Here is a 19,387-nt window from a genome sequence, read left to right as displayed (position 1 = left end):
AGACCCCGTTTGGCTGAGTTGTGGTTTACGGTTGGACGAATATTTGACTATCCTTGGAAGTGCTTGGAAGCTATTATCTGCCTGGTTGGAAACCGTTCAACACAAAAGCTAACCACCGTACCTCCTGCAAAGCCGCGCCAGGCTTTCCTTTTCTCAGAAACACTTGCTGCACACACACTGCTTTCTGAACAGCCCTCTTGACACTTAATAAACACATTTAAAGTATAACATGTATAGGTACTCACCACTAATAAATAAAATGTAATATGATCGATGACTGGAATCCATTCCAGATGCAGTCTTTAGTCTTTAGCCTTCACCCTGATCGTCAGGCTAGCTCTCGAGCAGCGGTCACCAACCTTTTTGAGCTCAAGATCCCTGGCCTCGGCAGTCAACATAGGCAAGATCAATGACAGGGGCCGTGGATGGCCCCTGGGCCCTGCAGGACATGGCTCATTGCAGAAATAAAATAAACAAAAAATCAGCAAAAGTGGTAAAAACAGAGCAAAAAGGCATAATGTAACGAGAAAAATCTAAAATGTTGATACTAATAACTAAAAAAAACACAAAGATTTGTCTTTATATATATGTATGATGTTTTTTTTATTAGAATTGTTTTTTTATAAATGGGCAGCCCTGACATGAATAGACCAAGACAAGTAGATAAGACAAAACCAGTGAGCTGGCATTGTTCAACTACAAGCTGGAACTATTAATGCTGACAGCCCAATGTTTGACAGACAGTATGAATTGCCTGTGAGAAAATACATGTCACAAACGCAATTCCGCAACTTTACAAAGTGAATGATGACATGTTAAAGCAAATATTGCATTATTATATATTATGATTATGTATTATCATAATAATGGTTTATTTCGACTCCAAAAATGTTGACAATAATATTGTTTGGCGTCAATTTGGGGCTCAATAAACCTTTAAAAACGCTCCTGCATTGTTTTGTGACTCTAGTCGACCATGAATAGACTTTGTGTTTGAAAAAACTTGCTTCAAATGTGATGTCGTCCCCCGTTTATAGCGACTAATTGACACGATTGCGATAAGTGAATTTCAGCGAAGTAGAATTTAATATTAATAAACTGAATATTTTCGTAGTTAGAGCATAGAAAACCTCTTTAAGACTTTCTAAATAAGTTTTTGCCCATTATTAGAGCCCTGTAGACATGAAATAGCACCCCTATAGTCACCTTTACAATCCTGTTATTCTTTGTTTACACCACATTGCGCAACACCAATACGCAGGCTACGGGATCACTGCAGGGACAAAAGAGACAGCCGCCACTCATAGCATATAGCAAGCTACTAACTATTTATTATTTACTTTATTTGGTAGAAACTTAAGAAAGTGTTTCAAACAAAGTGGGGGAAAAAAGACAAAGTAAGAAGCCAAAAACGTGCCACTTCCACGCACAATGGAAGGAGAACTTATTTCACTCTATCATGTCAGAGATGCCATGGCTGACTACATGCAGCGTTAAGGTCATGTAATCTAAGGCAATGTCTAATCAGTGTAACATTACAGGCGCCTAATGACCACAATACCCAATGACTTTTTTGACTAATAGGCCATAGTCAACCACCAAACAGCAATCACAAAAGCGATAGAGTGAGACAGCGATGTTCGAACTGCGACGTAGCGAGGGATGACTGGATATATTTACCCATGATGCAGTGCCTATGTCACTCCCCCATATCGACACAGATTGCCTTTAAATTACGACCTGTCAACACTTTGGCTGTTTCATTTTCTTGCTGGCATCGTGACAGCTCTCCAGATGGCCTGAGTAAAGTAGGCAGATTCACTGGATGTGGTCGATACGGCAATTGGCTTTGCACGGCGCAGTCTTGTCAAGTGTGCCTTAAACATGCCCTGCATTACAGTGGGAACGACTAGCCCTAATAACCACAGGGAATCTCCGTGGGCAAGCCTCCGCTATGATGAAATAACAACTGCCTGCTGGCTTTTATTCGGTGTGTTCTAGCCTCCTGGTGCTAAACTAAAACAACATAATGAATATCTCCCAAAGAGATTACAAAGTCAGCTTCAATGTTGCGAAGTTGAGCCTTGCCAAGGAGTCACTTTAAAATTGCCTTCTAAACTTCAAGTATTACAACCGGACTCTTTTGCACAAAATGTTGTTTTCAAAGTACTGATGTTTAGAAAGAAAACAATGGATTGAAAAGATTGCTAATTGTCAATTATTGCTCACAAATTTCAGTCATTATGATTTGCGCTTAAAAAAAACACAAGTAAAATAGGAGTCTTGCTTCCCTGTGTTTTCACAAAAAAATAAAAAAATAAATCTAGAGGTGAGGAATGAAAAAATAAAGATGCTGTGTATATGGTGTGTGTGTGTGTGTGTGTGTGTGTGCACTCCCCTTATGGAGTCCCTAAGGAGAATACAGGCCTTAAAAAGAAATTCATCCCCCAAAAATAAAATAAAAAGACTTTCCAAAAGATAAATTTAATAAACAAGTGAGAGGAAAACTGTGATGACATGGTGATGGGAATACAGACTAGAGGAAGGCTCCTCAATACTTGTAACCACAGAGTTCACACACTTTCCAAGTGACATTAACAAGCAACAATGTTGTGAAAACAGCAGATATAAATATTTGTATTGCCCACGGTGTGCTGTGTGAGTGAGTCACAGTTATAATTCATTGTCATAAACAGCAAGGAATGAAAAAGACACCTGAGACTAGTATTTTTAAAATGCATCCTACTGTGATAAATCTTGAAATTGCTATTGCTAATTGCTACTTCAGTCGTCCCCCATTGCAGTTAAGTAAGATTTAGAGCATAGAAGACCTCTTTATGACTTTCTAAATACGATTTTTACCATTGTTGGAGCCCTGTAGACATGAACTAACACCCCTGTAGTCACCTTTATATTCCTATTATTCTTTGTTTACACCACGTTGCTCAACTGTAATGCATAGGTTACAGGATCACTGCAGCGACACAACCTTATGAAAGGGTTTCAAAAGAAGCGGTAAAGAAGGACAAAGTAAGTAGTTCCACTTCAGGAATGGGAGGAGAACTTGTTTTCATTATGTCATGTCAGACATGCCATGGCTGACTACATGCAGTGTGAAGGTAATCTTATCTAATGTCATGTCTCCATCCATCCATCCATCCATCCATCCTCTACCGCTTATCCAAGGTCAGGTCACGTGGGGCAGCAGCCTAAGCAGGGAAACCCACACTTCCCTCTCCCTCCCTCTCGGCCACTTCGTCCAGCTCCTCCCGGCGGATCCTGAGGCGTTCCTAGGCCAGTTGAGAGACACAGTCTCTCCAATGTGTCCTGGGTCTTTCCCGAAGCCTCGAACCGGTCGGACGTGCCGTCAACCCCTCTTCGGAGAAGCGTCCGGGAGGCATCCTGACCAGATGCCCCATCGGGCTCCTCTCAATGCGCAGGAACAGCACTTCTACTCCGAGTTTCTCCCGGACGACAGTGCTTCTCACTTTATCTCTATGGATGTAACTACTAGTGTTATTACTACATAATACTACATACAACTTGCCTTTCTATATATACTACATTGTATATATACCTGTATATATATTCTTACTAATAATAGTACATAGTCAAACACAGAACAGCGGCCATTAATTAATAAAAAAAAAAAAAACGTGATAAAATGAGGGACGATTGAACAGCAATGTAGCAAGGGATGACTGTATTGTGAAACAAAGACGTCACTATCCTCGTCTCCATCTACCCTGCAGTTGACAACACTGTAGGTTTGCGATCATGCTACCTACACTAATCTTAAGGGGACTTCTAGATGCATGTAAGATGTAAGATGCAGGTCAAGCGATGGCCATACACTGGGCTCCGAAATACATAAACAAGATTTTTTTTGTTTTGATGGAGCGAACCAATCTGCTAGCCGAAGGATGTTGTGTTTGTGTTAGGAACTTGAACTCACTTGGCTTCTTTGTACTTTTAGTTTTGCTTATGTATTCATGCCACGCTGCGTCTGTGTTCCCATTATTAGTCCTACCTGTATCATTTCCCCTGCCTGGCCCGCTCCCGATGTTTCCACCTTCAGCTCCTTTGCTCTCTTGCGTTGGTTCAGTCTTGTTAATTTGATGTTGCTGTCTATGTTGGTCCCTGTCATACTTGTTTCCTATTCTGATTTTCACCTTTGGCCCCGTGTATGGAAGTTTTGTTGGAATAAATCCTTTTGAATTTTCCAACCTGTACCTTCACCGGTCTTTCTGCTGTCATAACAAGAAGAGGGCATATAAACTGTACAGTGAAACAGCAGCCTTGAGGGACATTTAATTCCGTCCAGCAAAGGCTCAATTTGCCAGTGAATATGCTACGATGAAAAACCTTAAGAAGATCCCTGCTACTTCAAGGAGAGCAGCAGGAAGATGAACCCTAATGAGGAGAGGTTGGCTTCCTGAGAAGATGAACTTTGTTATTACCCTCCTCCTGCCTTCTGCGGCTGATTGTGAACAGTGTGGTGACACAGATCACAACAAAACCACGACCCGCAACAAAGACACACTGAAACCTCCGTTAGCTCCCCCCGTATACCTGCGCACCCTCGCCTGTCCATTCTTGTGTATGTGACAAAGACGCTCGCATCTTCTTCCGCGATGGAGCGCCGTGGCCGTCTTGTTTACGGGTGTGTTGCACAGCGTTCACAGTTAAGTCACTCTTGATGTAGTACACTGCTGATGGGGATGTCATACAACTTCATGTCAAAAAATCTGAACTATCCCTTTAATAACTGCAATAAAGAGTTCAGCCACTAACTTATAATGACTCTTTTGAACAGACATCGGGTTGATTTTCATTCTCAAAATTTTGCTTGCCAGATTGCTAATGACCGTTTCCAAAAAAATATCCATTCATCTTCCCAGGCAAACTTTAGACAGCACATTAAAACTGGGCTTGGTGTGACAGACACGCATCCCTGCTTAACTTATTTCCAGCCAGAACACTTCAGATCATCCCAGTCAGCCTGTTTGCAGGCAATTTAATTGACACAAGCTCTGGAAAGACTCTGCTCAGCAAATCCAAATCACTTTAACAGTTGGGGGTTTGTACTGTCTGCCAATCAGACCCGGCTTAGGCGTAATTTGTTCATGAGGACCCTTCAGATAGGAAAGAGGGGTATACAACTATGACTGGGCTATAAAATATATATTATTGAACTAAATGTCCAGTAAGAGACACTGTGGCGGTGTGAAAGTGCTCATCTTTTTCAGGGTCACGGGAATCTGGAGTCTATCCCAGCGGACTTATCCTGATCATCTGTTGATCACAGGGCTGAAGCATAGATAACGTGTGTTATCATATACAGTATAACAGATAACCATTCAAATTCATTCCTACTGCTCATTTAGAAGCAAACATTTATTTATTTGGACTGTGGGAGGAAGCCAAATGATCCAGGGAGAACCCACGCAAGCACAGGGAGAACACTTTAACTCCACACAAAAAAGGCTCAAGCAGAACTGATTGAAACCCAGAACCTTCTTGCTGCACGACAAGACCAAGAAGTATTCGCATGTTTAGCATTATAAGATGTACTTCGGCTACGCTACAGACGTCCATGTTTACTTTGTCAAGACAAGATTGCCATTACAGTAGTACCTCGCATAACGTAAACCTCCTTTTACGTAAATTCCACTGAACGTAAAGAATTTATGTAAATTTTTCGCATTGTATTACGTAAGGAATTCCATATAACGTAAAGCATCAAGTCCGTGCAAGCGACACTTGGTGACGCCTTCTGGCTTCATGCTCTCATTAGCTGATTATCAGGGCACCGCCTACACTCTTATCTCATTGGCTGACTTATCCAGCGCGTCCATGTTTGTATGTGAGCTCCCTTCCTCATCGTAGTTGCCCTTAAACTAGTTTGCACGCATTGAAATCGCTTCAAAATTTCATTACTTTTCTTTGTGTTAAAATTACCGGAGTCATGGCCCCTAAACCAAGTGTAAGTGAGAATAAAAAAAGGGAAAAGTTGTCGATCGAAACAAAGCAGGAAATGATCCAGAAGCATGAAGGTGGTATGAAATTAAGTGATGTTGCTAGACTATACGGCCGTTCCCCATCGACCATTATACCTTATTTTATATTGAAATGTTACTCTACTATGTTTACGCTGTTTTCTTATATTTTCCCACCATATATGGTGGACTTTGAATATTTTGAAGGCCCAAAGGTGTGAGTTTGGGAAGATCTTGGAACGGATTAGGCTATTTACATGTATTTTACGCTTCGTATAACAAAAAATCCCTGTAACATAAAGGTTCTTGGAATGGATTATTTACGTTGTAGGGGCGTCTGCTGTACTTTGTTTTAACAAAACAAAATGGTGATGACCTTGCACAATTAACATCATGTTTTAAGGATCACGTTTTTCACATGTTGATCACATGTTTTTAGGACACACAGTATACACCATACACCACAGTGTCCCCCTCAGCGTATGTGGACTCACTCAGACTCATCATCAATTGACATTAATCTGGGTCAGAGGTGCATTGAGTGGTCATATTCAGACCGTTCCCTCCAAGCTGCTTTTCCAGCTGGGTGGCTCCGAGCCACAGGAAGCCATTTCAGGTTGGCAGGGCCGGCAGAAAGCCAGTGGCTGGAGGAAACACATGTGTGCACACAAGGAGCACACAAGTCTCACAATCATTTGCATGCAGCCCCGATGACAACAGCGAGCTGCGCTGACCACACACCAGGCAGCAGCTGTGCTCATGCACAGGTGGAATAAGTCAAATGAACCAAACTTTGTTGCCTATAATGACTGGGTGACTGCATGCGTGCTTAACTTCAACACACAACCACTTTCATACCACTAAACTGGTGACATGTAGTCGTGCGCATACATGAAAGAGCGCCACGGTGTTTACTGACCACCACGTGATGGATCCCAACAGTGGATCCCAGCACATTTGCGATGAAGCATCCACAGCAATAATTTACAAATGCCTGATATAGAGGCATTTATATGGCACAGCATACATGTACCACTATTAAAAAGACCCCCCTTTTGACATATTTCAGTTTTTATGCTTCACTGAGAACGTCCCTTCGTCAAACGTTGAGATTTCGCACTTCTTTCAGCAACCACCAGGCTGGGAGATGACCACTATACGACCTGAGCCATGCCACCATGCACAGAATAGGCAGAAAATGTAAAATTAATTTCCACCAGTAGGGGGCGGCATTGAAATAGTCCATTCACTTGCAATGTGAAAAATGTTGCAGAAAATACTGACGGATGGAAAAGGTGGGAATTTTCAGAAACGTCCTGATAGATAGCCTACATGTCCTGAAGAAGCTGACTAAAAATGCTCAAATTTTAAATGTTGCTAAGTAAAAAGGTATAAATTAAAACATGTGTAAGTAAGTTGAAGGATCACAGCAGGCGTGAGGATCGAACCAGCAACCTTCCAGTTGGGAAACAACCACTACAGCGCAGTTGTCACCCTGTGTCTCCGAAGAGCCAACTGTGCTTGCTTCAGTTATACTGAGCATGAGCAAAGTATGATGGCCTTAAAGGGTCCAAGAACACATACGGGTTGTTTCTTCTTCTCCTACTCAACAATAATATATACAGGAAGAATGTTTACAACTTGGCGCTGATCCAAATCAACACCGCCGCATCCCATTTTAGTTATTTCTGTGCAAAATTAATGAATGCGAGGATTGTCGTTGCAACTCATGCGGCCTAACGCTGATCTGTAGACCTGCTGACAACCAACACCCTTGGAACTATAGCTAAAAGAAGCCCCCTCACTTGGCCGGGAACGTTTGTAAACGCCAAAAAACGCCACAATCTACAGGTTCTACAGGAAGAAATGTCACGTAGAATCAAATAAGTAATCCCTCTCGCTAGTTGCTGATCTCTCCCACTGTCACTACTGCTTACTGTTCCGCCTCCCATTGCCACACTTTTACACAGAACTCAGCCGCAACTCTCTCTCTCTCTCTCTCTCTCTCTCTCGCTGCAAACTAGGTCTGCACAACAAGTGTCTCTTTCTTCCTCTAACTTACAAAGAGCCACATTCAGAGAGAAAGAGAGAGAGAGAGAGCATCACACTTGCTCTGTTTCCAAAGTGATAAACGATCAACAAATCAAGGCGAGAATGCCACAGTCAAAGCCATGGGGATGCAACCAAACGTTAAAATGTGCGGTTTATATTTGCTTGTATGTTTGCTGTCATCTTTCATTGCAAAGCCAGCTTGACGGGACGTCTAAGAGCAGTAAACACTCGCCTTGGACTATGGCTCTACTGTACTAAGTGGTTGAAAATAATTAACATAGGTCAACAAAACCATGAAGCAGAAGCATTAGAAATGCAGCTTGTTGATTGTCTGGTTGTGAGTGGAAAAGTGTGAGGAGTGACCCGGGATGACTCAGAGAGGTTAACACTGAGGCGGAACACCTACTGTAACAAGCAAATTCTTAAGGAGTTCTCAAGTGATGGTGAACAGCTTTAATAAGCTGTTAGAGGAGACATTAGCTCATGGTCACGTTACCTGATTGCTTGTTGTGGCAGATGAGATGAGCGAGCGTAACTCAGTTGCTCTTGCCCTTCCCTCTCCGAGGCCCTCACAACAGTCCTTTGTGCAGCAGTGCACTGCATACCACAGCATCACTGTACATTCCTAGCAAGGTACAGTAAGTGAGCGCTACATGGGAATAAAAGGGAATAATAGGAGGCTCTGATTCATGGGGAGACATTATGGCACAAACACCGCTTTCCTGTCTCATTTCCATCAGAGGAATATTTGACCGCATGTTTTCGTTCTGATAAAAATGAAATCCATGACAACCTGCGAGTGGCCCACACTGACTGATGGCAAAGTGCCCGGACCAATATAAGAGACAACTGTCACAAGAGATTTTCTGCTTTGAACAGTGGGGCCTACTCTCGCTTACAAAGCAAGGGATATTTACTCATATGCAGCAAAGCTATCACAGCCCCATCTGGACTCTTTTTTTTCTGTCTGACATTGGTTTAATGTTTTGGATTTCTTTGGTTATTTCCTGGTTTAGTTATGAATGTTTTCCCCCTGGTCCATCCCTGTCTCTGCTCTGCCCTTCTTCTTGTTTGTCTCTCACTTATGTTTTATGCTTGTCCATCCATCCATCTTCAATGCCGCTTATCCTCACTAAGGTCGCGGGTATGCTGGAGCCTATCCCAGCTGACTTCGGGCGAGAGGCGGGGTACACCCTGGACTGGTCGCCAGTCAATCGCAGGGCACATACAGACAAACAACCATTCACTCTCACATTCATACCTATGGACAATTAGAGACGCCAATTAACCTAACATGCATGTTTCTGGAATGTGGGAGGAAATGTCACACGCATGTCACGCATGTGCGTTTCCTGTGTTTTTTTGCACGCAGACTGGCCGTAGGAGCCCGTACGACCAGTTGTGACCTTGGCTTTAGTGACAACACAACAAACGTGTGGCGCTACATATAATGGCAGACATGTAGACTGCCCAAGCAGAACCAGCAGGTGAAAAGCAGGCATGCAGGAAATGCAAGTCACAGCACAGTGGAAGAATGCATGCAGACTGGGGTCGTGAAATCCCAACCGGACACTTTTTCAGGTCCCAAAAAGTACTTACATACAAGAAATGTATTAGTTTTTGGTTTGTTTGTATGAATGTGTATGTTGCAGTGTGCATCATAAACAGAGCTGGGTGTAATATTTTGCATTTCTTATGTATCTTAGTTAACCAAAAATAATAATGGTGGTCCTTTGTAATGAGAGATTAGAGTACCCCCTAAAATGTCAAAATGAACTAACATTGTTATCTACTTGAGATGAAATACAGTCTGAGACTTTCAAGCTTTTTTGTCCATCAGTCAGAAAAAAACGGAAGTCATTTGTAGACTGCCAGCAAGTTCAGAAAAACAACATTTTCCATTTGTTTGTTGGAGAGGAAATGTTGAGGGAAAAGTAAGGGATAAATAATCCAGCCAGAAAAAGTTTCTGCCTGGTAAGAGCATGATTTCTGAACGCTCAGACCTTAGAGAAGCGGAGCGAAGAGGAGGAAGATATGTGCATCACTGAATTAGCAATGCCACACATTGGCAAGCAAATCACCAAGCTACAACAGCAATAGTAGGGTCGGGTGTTGAGCAGCATCAAGGATGCTTAAGTGCAGTATGTTTACATAAGAATATTTGCTCAAATATCATCAAGAATCATGATACTGCCTCCAATGTGCACAAACTGCTTTATCCACAAAGAGAATAAATGCATTGTCTCATTTCAGAGGTCACGTGATGGTCATACCATACTTCTAAATATCTACTGCAGGGGTGTCCAAACTTTTTGCACCGAGGGCCACATGCTTGAAAATGAAAGGATGCAAGGGACAATTTGCTATTTTGAAAAGCAACACATGCAGATATGCTATGAAGTTATACAAATTTCAAGAAAAAAAATGCATCTCAGCTTTGTACTACAGGTGTGAAAGCGTATTATTAGTATGAACTTTGCTTTTTTCATTTCTGCTGGGTTTTTTCCCAAATATTTCAACTTTCTTTTAAAATACACTTTTTGTTTTTACCTCTCGTAATATTATGAGTTTATTCCCATAATATTTTCACTTCATTCCCATAATATTATAACTATTCCCCAACCTAATGCCAACTTTAATTTGTTTTGTTTCTCATAACATTACGACCTTAAAAAAAAAAAATTTCTTAAATATTAAAATTTGATGCCACTAAAATGACATTATTTTTTTACACCGTTATTCTCGTAAAAATATTTTCTCTTAATATTTTCTTGTAAAATTACTGCAAATTTTTCCATTATCGGGAACAAAGTTTCCTTGTTAAATTTTACTTTTAGAATGTGCCTGGGCCAATAAAAAAACAGCCACGAGCCGCAAATGGCCCCCGAGCCGCACTTTGGACACCCCTGATGTACTGCATAGCCGTGAGAAGACGCCCCGACGTATATAGCGCCACAAACAACTGAATAAATCATGACAGCTAGCGCTCCAGGAAGGGTTTCTATTTACTATTTACTAACAGCAAGTGTAGCTCTCCCAATAAATGATGCCACTGGTTCACCCTGATAAGACTACAAAAAAGAGGGATGCCCATTTCAAAAGTAAAAACAAGCTTTCAATAATAGATAGATAGAAGCTGTGCCTTTATGGCTCACAGCAAAGCAGTTCATGGCCCATTGAGGGAGGATAAGAAGGAACAGTGCCTGCAGGCCCACCTCAAGGAGGGCAGATGCTGTAACACCACTACTGTATTTGTCAATAGACAAGGATTCATACACTGAAACAGTTATATAAATAATGCATGCTACTACTATCTTAAAGGAAAGATCTGCCAACTATACGTCAGTCAGCCACAGACCTTTTTGTTTTTGCTCAGTGAAGAGGCTAACCTAGCATCCTGTTTGTGTTCTCCCCAACACCTTAATGTTATATTGCTGTATGTTACATACGACATCTATTATGTTTGACACATGTAGAGTTACAGTGTATATGCAACACAACTTCAAGCCACACACGCTGTCGAACAGGCGAGTGGACAACCATAGCTCATTAGCATTAAAGCTACAGACACACAAAACTGTGTGCTCCCAGTAAGGCTTACTAAAAGCACTTCTGAATTCTGGGCCACAATTACGGGACCTCCGAGACTTTGAAATTGTTGAAAAATAGTATATAATATGGGACTATTAACAAAATACTGCGTTCAGTGTGTAAGTATCCATCATTATCATTACATAATCTTTGTAGTAGTAGTATGCTCACCTTTTCACAAGCTTCGGTTGTATTGTTGTTGTTGTGTGAAGCCAGATTGATGTCTTCATGGACGCGATCCAACAGCCAAAGGAGGAACTCCAGAGCGTCATGTTGGGAATTGCCACGGAATTGTGATCCATACTTCGACACAATAGTCTGCAGAGAAAAAATCATAAAATAAAAATGACTTCCAGCTGCATCATAGTATGGGTTTGTTATACAGTCATGTTTAGGACACCCCATGGTGTGACGCTTCCACTCCTAAAGCACTGCAACACAAAAGGGTGAACATTTGGCAAAATTGAGTGTATACAGTATCTCATTAGAAAGAATAAAGAACGAGCTGTGGGACGAAAAGGGTCCTTGGCACTTTGGACACCGCTGATTTACAGTGTTTCTCTGTAGGAAGGTGTAAGTGATTATTTGATTTTTAATCAAGGTCTTTACCTGTAGTGCAGTGTTAATAGTTGCTGCGTGCAGAACCGCTGTCATCTCTACTGAATAATGGCAGCACGCTGCTCTCATCTTATGTCCTCTTCCATTTACGGAAGTCAAGTGTTCAAAAACAGGTGCACCGCACCTCAACGCCACGGTATGTCCGAGTCGCCTCGGGCATCGCGGGCACAGACGGGTGGGGCTGTGCGGATCTTGTCGCACACACACACACACACACACACACACACACACACACACACACACACACACACACACACACACACACAGTGTAAAATGTATTGAAAAACCACCAGTCTATTAGGTGGATTGCCCTGTGAGGGGCGGACCGAACATGGTTTTACCGTGTGCCATTCCGTAGCAATTCAGCATTCGTAAACCTGCAAATTCAGGGATTTCTGGTCGAAAAAAATATATGTTTTCTGTGAAAACAGGCCCTTTTTTTCACAGAAAACACGTCATGCACCCTAAATCTGTAATAATGTATAATTATGTGATCATACAGGTAAAATCACACTGTGTGATCTGAATTCAGATGCGAATGCCTCCAAAATCAATTAGACAGGACTTAAGTTAGCATTGCTGCCAGCAGCCGAGACAAAAACGAGCACAGATGACAGATTATAGAAGAGGGGGCAGCAGACTGTTTGTTAATCCACTCATATGTCGGTTGTGATGTGCCTTTTACAGCGATGGCATCAAATATAGAAGGCATGGGGACACTACTAAAAAGTCCAAAGTGATAATACAACGTGCTGTGCAGTGTACCCAGTGTGATCGGTCAGGAACTTTTATATCGGTTTATACAAATAGCAACTTACTTTTTCATATATTTTATGTGTTTTGTGATCTGCAGATTCTCGTTAAACATTCAGGGATAATTCCCAAGTGATATGATTATGATATTACACTGTGAGAACGACGGGCGTGTCCTAACATAATGCTGTCAGGCAGCTTGTCATCACAGCAAAGCCATACAACAGTAATTACCAGTCCGCTTTACAAAAGGTGCCAATTGTCTGTATCATGTCATTTTCCTTGTGGTGATGACTAGTAGGGACAGGGAGTGTCTTTTGGTTTAATGTTTTCTCATCAAACAATTAAAAAAAAAAAACATTCTATTTTAGTATGCAATCCCACTGCAGCCGAAAAGCTTGTGTTTTATCTTTGCTGTTGTTTTAACACAATAACAGTTAATAGTGGAACTACTTCATTAGCTTGGCAACAACAGCTGCTAACCTTAACCTAGAAATGACTTCAATATGGAATCTGGTGTTTTAAACATAGCTAAATGACTAACTTTAACGAGGTTTTGATATGAAATATAATGTAAAAAATATATAAAATACATTTTTTTAAAAATTACAAATATAAAAAATAATCATGCAAATAAAAAAATGATGTATTTAATTAAATTTAATTTGTGGAGGGTTAGTACATCCATCCATCCATTTTCTATGCCGCTTCTCCTGTTTTAGGGTCGCGGGAGTATGCTGGAGCCTATCTCAGCTGACTTCGGGCGAGAGGCGGGGTGGACTGGTAGCCAGCCAATCGCAGGGCACATATAGACAAACAACTATTCACACTCACATTCAAACCTATGGACAATTTCGAGTCACCAACTAGGATTAGAACACGTGGAGAGCAAATACAAGCAATTTATTTATTTTAACTATTTTGCCATTTGAGTGAGCCGTGCCTTATGTCATCCTGCTTTGCCAAGTTACGGTCGAGCAAGGCGTGTCGTTTATGTTTGCTGACATGCTTTTATGTACCACGAGTTATCTGACTGTTTGAGAGACATTTAAAATACTGTTGCTTTCGTACTTACAGGTTCATCGTTGATTAGGGCTGCACAATTCTGCAAAAAAATGTGACTCACGCCATGTTCAGGGCCGTGTGCTTTTGTTTTAAAGAAATCACACTGTTTTTATCATTATTATCATTATTATTAGACTCCTCATTGTCTTGTTTTGCTTTAAAGAAAATCCCAACGGCCTTTCTCACCACGTTCTTCATGGGAGGTCCCACAAGGACAGCTGACGGGGGACTTTTTTTTAATAAGAAATGAATAGAAAGACAAAAGAATCCCTCAAGTCAAAAATATGGCACGCCCGCTCAGTCCACAATACATTCCTGCATGTAATAAAGACAAGACAAAAGAAAAGTCAGTTCATTAATGCAGTTGATCATCCTGCGAGCGGATGAATGGTAGGTAGCCAGCGCGCCTCACCGGCCAGGGCGGTGGAGGCAACTCGCTCTGGTGAGGGGAGAGTGAGGAGGAAGTGTCGGCCATCATGCTGAAGGATGAGTCCTTGTGTGAAATGGCAGCGTTTTTTGGTTTTGTTTGTTTTTTTATTATATATATATCGCAGTTTCTTTTGTTCTGTTGTCATCCCAACAATCTAAAAAACCCATCAACTACTGAAATGAAGTTCCTGTTTATCCACCTTGCATACTTACCTTAACTCCCTTCTTTCTCAGGCCTCTCATGTTATGGAAACTGGTAAATTGTCTGCTGAGTAACTGTTTGAGTTTTAAGCTGTGTCCCTTTCCAGGCCTCTCTATGCAAACACACAGTCTTGCCAGGGGGTGGATTTGGAAAACACACAAGAACTGACCACATCAAAAGCCCACATGTGCTCCCGGAACAGGCCAGAGACCCTTCAAGTTCTGGCACAATGAGCATATGGAGCTAAATAACTATAAAATGTGTAAATAAATGAATACATCCTCTCACTTGTACCTTCCTGCAAGCCAGGTGGTCGTGGAATGTGGCAAAGCACCAAGCATTCAGCAGGACTTTTCTGTTTTGTTTTTTTTTTTTTTTCCTCCTGACCGAGGCGCTGCAGCCAAATGACCTATTTCATTTGAAGAAACTTTTTCTTTTCAGCAAACGGGGACACATTTACATTTGCATTGTTGCATCAATAAAAACAAAAAAAAAAACATACAAAAAACTCTTGTTTGTCTTTTGTGTTTTTTGCTAGATAATTTCCAGATTGGGCATAATAATACATTTTTGTGTAGGACTGATTGTTGGGTAAGTGTGTCTCGAAGTGAAGATCTAAACATCCCATTTAAAAAAAACAGTAAATTATATACAGTATATATATAAAAAAAAAAAACGATGTTGATCAAGGAAGTGGTTTTAAAGCCCGTCCCTGGTTAGTTGACATAAGGTAAGTATACACATGAGCATGTGCGTTCAGGTGTTCCTGAAACTGGCGGCTATGTTTACCTATATGTCTCCACCGCTAAAGCTGTCTGATTATTTTACAATGCCTCCCTGCAGGCTGCTGTGCTATTACTCAACAGGCAATTTTAGGAGGGCTTGGCTGCATGAACTCTGGACTTCCTACCGTGTGTGTGTGTGTGTGTGTGTGTTGCCTCTTTGGATGTTACTGGTACTTGGAATTTGGGCAAGAGACACTAACAGAGAAATCAATGTTGGATGAATGAGTGCATGCTGCAAAAACTGTTTATGCCTCTAAGACATGCTTGCGCTTTACCATCCTTGTTTCAATACACTCAAGAGGGAGGAAAGTTATTGAAATCAATAGGGGTTAACATGATCCAGTAAGCATATATACTCCATGTATCCTTTTCCAACGGCGTAATTAGCATTTCTAAGAATAGATCCATTGAAGAGCTCCTTTGTTCGCTATTCCATATTATCTACTTCTTGCCTCAGCTCACAGAAATCCAGCACAAAGAGCTGCGGGCAGATAAAGTGCACCCCCACCCCCATCTATGTTGAGCATGGGCAGTGTCTAGAAGAGCCTGAGGATCTCCTCATAGGACTCTGTCACAGCACCTGATCATCAGGAACAGTCAACACACCCTCCAAAGCATACCTACATTTATTTCATTATTTATTTGCACACTATTTTGGTGCAACTGTGGGACGTTACGGTAGGAAAATCACTTCAGTGGGTCACCTGATGACCTCTGTGCAGGGTCTGGTGACACTAAGCAGATGCCTTGTTATCGCCTCACAGGATAACACGGGTGTCACAAGGTGATTTTCAGCAAGTTGGCACTGAAGACTAGGGATGTTCGATAATATCGGCCCACCGATATTATCGGCCTGATATTGGCATACAAATGTAATATCGGTCATTATCGGTATCTGTTTGTTTCCCTATAATGAAAGCCAATATGGCTCTTTAAGGGTCATAAGGAGCAGATACTTGTTTTGCTTAACAGGGTGGCAGGACGTGGTGGCTTGTCAAAGCATCGCTAATGGTGAGTGGGGTAGCTCACAGACATATATATGTAGACGCCGCTTCGAGCACTAAGCTGTACGTCAACGCTGCCGCCATATTGGATGGGGCAAGAGTCGGAGCGGGGAAGATGCCTCATTCATGTGCTGCAAACCAAATCCCAGGGAATAACATTTCACAGGTAAGACATAACAATTACCTATGATAGTATTTGGCCCATAGACTGCATGATTATAACATCGTTTTGAGAGCATAATTTGCCAACGTTGTGGAAAACACTGTATTCCCGCGCGCAATTCATTCATTCCTGTGTCTATGGGGTAGCGGGAATGTAAAAAAAATAATAACCCGGAAATAGCAGCAGGCAGACACGATAGTTTGCTTACGCGAGATGTTGTTTACAGCCATGTGGAGAAGCTAACTGAGGCTTTATCCGTTAGTTTCACAACAGATATGTGTTAATTCCAGCTGGATGATATCGGCATGTCAGATATCAGCAAAAAAGCCAATACGGGACATCCCTACTGAAGACATAAATGATAAGATTCTATTTATGTCCATCAAGGCACACACTAATGTTAGCCTGACAACGGTCTTGCAACAATGGGAGTTGTTTCTTTATGCCGAAAACCGGGTTATGCCGGGTTCGTACATTATAGCGATCTAATTTATCTTATTTCTTATGTATTGTATAAAACTAAGACATGAATAGCATCAAATTAAAAGGACAAAATGAATGCCGACCCACCATCCACCCCTTCAAGTTCCAGCCAAGTTTTTCCAGAGAGATTATTACATCGCTGTTTGACGTGTGTGGTAACAGGCAGTGTGCTAGCATGAATTCACTTGAGACAAATGTGCACATTAGCACCCAATAAGTCATCAAAACTTACCTTTATGCATTCCCACATAGTATCAGCATTTGACACCAAATATGAGGTGAAAGAAAAATGGTAAAAACACATTAGTAGTCTATCCGTGCGAGATGAGATCAAGTTAGCGCACGCACAAAGAACATGCGTCAAGTGAGACGGATGTAACAGAGAGAATACGGCCACTTTTCAAAATAAAACATAAAAACAAATGAAATAATGGAAACTATTTTTCTTTCTGTGCGGCCCGGTACCAAATGACCCACGGCCCGGGGGTTGGGGACGACTGTTGTATAGTTTTATCTACTGTCCTACAATTACTTTCATCAAATATAGCCTTGTATTTAGATTTCTTTTGATGCATTGGACTCATATTATTATCACTGCTGTGTGTTAAGTGCATGCCTGAATTAATTTCTTATGCAAAAAAAACGACTACTTCTTGCCTTTTTACTACCTGTGCCTTATACAAATAAATAAGCATCGCCCACTCTATGTGGGAGGCTGTGATTATTTGAATATTTTACTTCACTATCCAACTCTCTGAGCAGCAATGTTCCCTGCAGGATGCGTTTTGGTACCTTAAAGTCCACAGACAGCTGTGGGGTGTACTCCAGAGTCCACAGAGCCCGAACAAGGGAGGCCAAGCGCTCCGTGACCTCCCCCTTGGTAAAGCGGGTCTCCTCAGTTCTCACAGTCCCATTTATTGTGGTGTCACTCAGGTCCAACTTGTACCTCTCTAGTCCCAAGTACTCGGCCAGCAGGTCCGTGTTACTCAGACACTGGACTACGGCGTTCATGAAACACGTGTTCCCGTGGTTTTTCAATCCCAGAACACCTGGGATTTTGTCCCCATATTGGTAAAGTAGTTTTTCCCTGCCAAGAGAGAGGTTCTTGGCTAGACGAGGCACCTGTACATCCTCTTTGACAACCCCTGAGCTAGCGCTGAGGGTGCAAGGTGCACCATTCCCAAAGCCTCCATCGTCGTCCTCCACGTCCTGCGTGTCTCCAAAGTGGGTGAAAGTGCCCAGACTTTTAATGATTTTGTTCATAAAACTCCCCACGGACTTCAGTGATTTCTTCCCGAAGAGCTTAACCTGTTTCGGCTTCTTCTCTTTACGCTTGTCCTCCTTCGACGCGGGCATTTCCTGCTTCCCCACGTCGCGTCTCTCCATGGCGGCACCTCTGCTGCTCCCCGATGGTTCCAATCTCGCGCTCCTCATTGTTTGGTCAATCCCGTCGCCCGTGTGCCACTTCTCCGCCAGTGTCCCCTAAGGTAGCGCGCCCAGAGGTGACACCATCGCCATCACAACAGCAGCCTGTTCTCCTCAGCCCACCCCGCCGCGCCGCTGCCTCGACACCTTCCACATCCATCCCAGCACTTTACTGAAGGCCTTCTTCTTCTTTTTTTTTTTAGCACGTCCTCGCCGCTACAGGACACGACAGGAGCCCCCCTCAAGCTCTGACAGCTGGAGCACTCAGCCCAGCTCTCCTCTCCTCTTCCCAGGCGGGGAAAGACTCTGTGCCTCCTCCCACTTCCCAGCACTTGCAGCGGATACACGCACTTGACCATTAATTAGGCGTTTTACTCACTTCAAATTAGGGGTGGCGGATCGATCCAAATATCTATATTATCGATACCAAGGGTAGTGTCAGTATTGGCTCAATACCAGCGCGATGAGTCAACTCTTTCACTTCTCCTGTATGTTTATTTGAACCAATATCTATTTTTCGTTCTGTTGTTCATAATGTTTTGTTGATATCGAATTATTACATTATTTACAAACTGAATAAGACACGAGAGGACTTTGGGGTCAAAGTACTTGAATAAGAGACAACAGTAGTTTTTTTTTTTTGCTTTTGTTTCGTTATTTTGTCACTATTGACTTTATTTTGCTCCAACTATTGCATGTAATAAAAGGGAACAACTCTATTATTTTGTTGATATTGCTACACTGTCCTGTAATGTTGCTTTAAGACCACTCGTGGATGGCAGGTAATCGAGATGTCTGTTTTGACACTCTAATACAAA

At 42.0% G+C, this 19,387-nt stretch overlaps 1 protein-coding gene across 2 annotated transcripts in view; it reads right to left on the bottom strand.

Moving 5' to 3' along the window:
* The window catches only part of usp43b (ubiquitin specific peptidase 43b), a 64,891-nt gene extending 45,922 nt beyond the window's left edge, over window positions 1-18,969 (bottom strand). The window contains exons 1-2 of one of the 2 annotated variants that reach the window (XM_054759347.1): window positions 17,937-18,969; window positions 11,814-11,960 (exon numbers count right to left, since the gene is read on the bottom strand). In XM_054759347.1, the coding sequence (XP_054615322.1) occupies window positions 11,814-11,960; window positions 17,937-18,578 (789 nt within the window). In that variant the 5' untranslated portion in view covers window positions 18,579-18,969. The remainder of the gene's footprint in view (window positions 1-11,813; window positions 11,961-17,936) is intronic. The other variant, XM_054759346.1, reaches the window with a different exon arrangement.
* Window positions 18,970-19,387: the final 418 nt, after the last annotated feature.

This window comes from Dunckerocampus dactyliophorus, chromosome 18 (genome assembly GCF_027744805.1).
Source record: "Dunckerocampus dactyliophorus isolate RoL2022-P2 chromosome 18, RoL_Ddac_1.1, whole genome shotgun sequence".
Classification (NCBI taxonomy): domain Eukaryota; kingdom Metazoa; phylum Chordata; class Actinopteri; order Syngnathiformes; family Syngnathidae; genus Dunckerocampus; species Dunckerocampus dactyliophorus.
The sequence above is the reverse complement of the archived record's forward strand: the minus strand, read 5'-3'. Positions and strand labels throughout refer to the sequence as shown.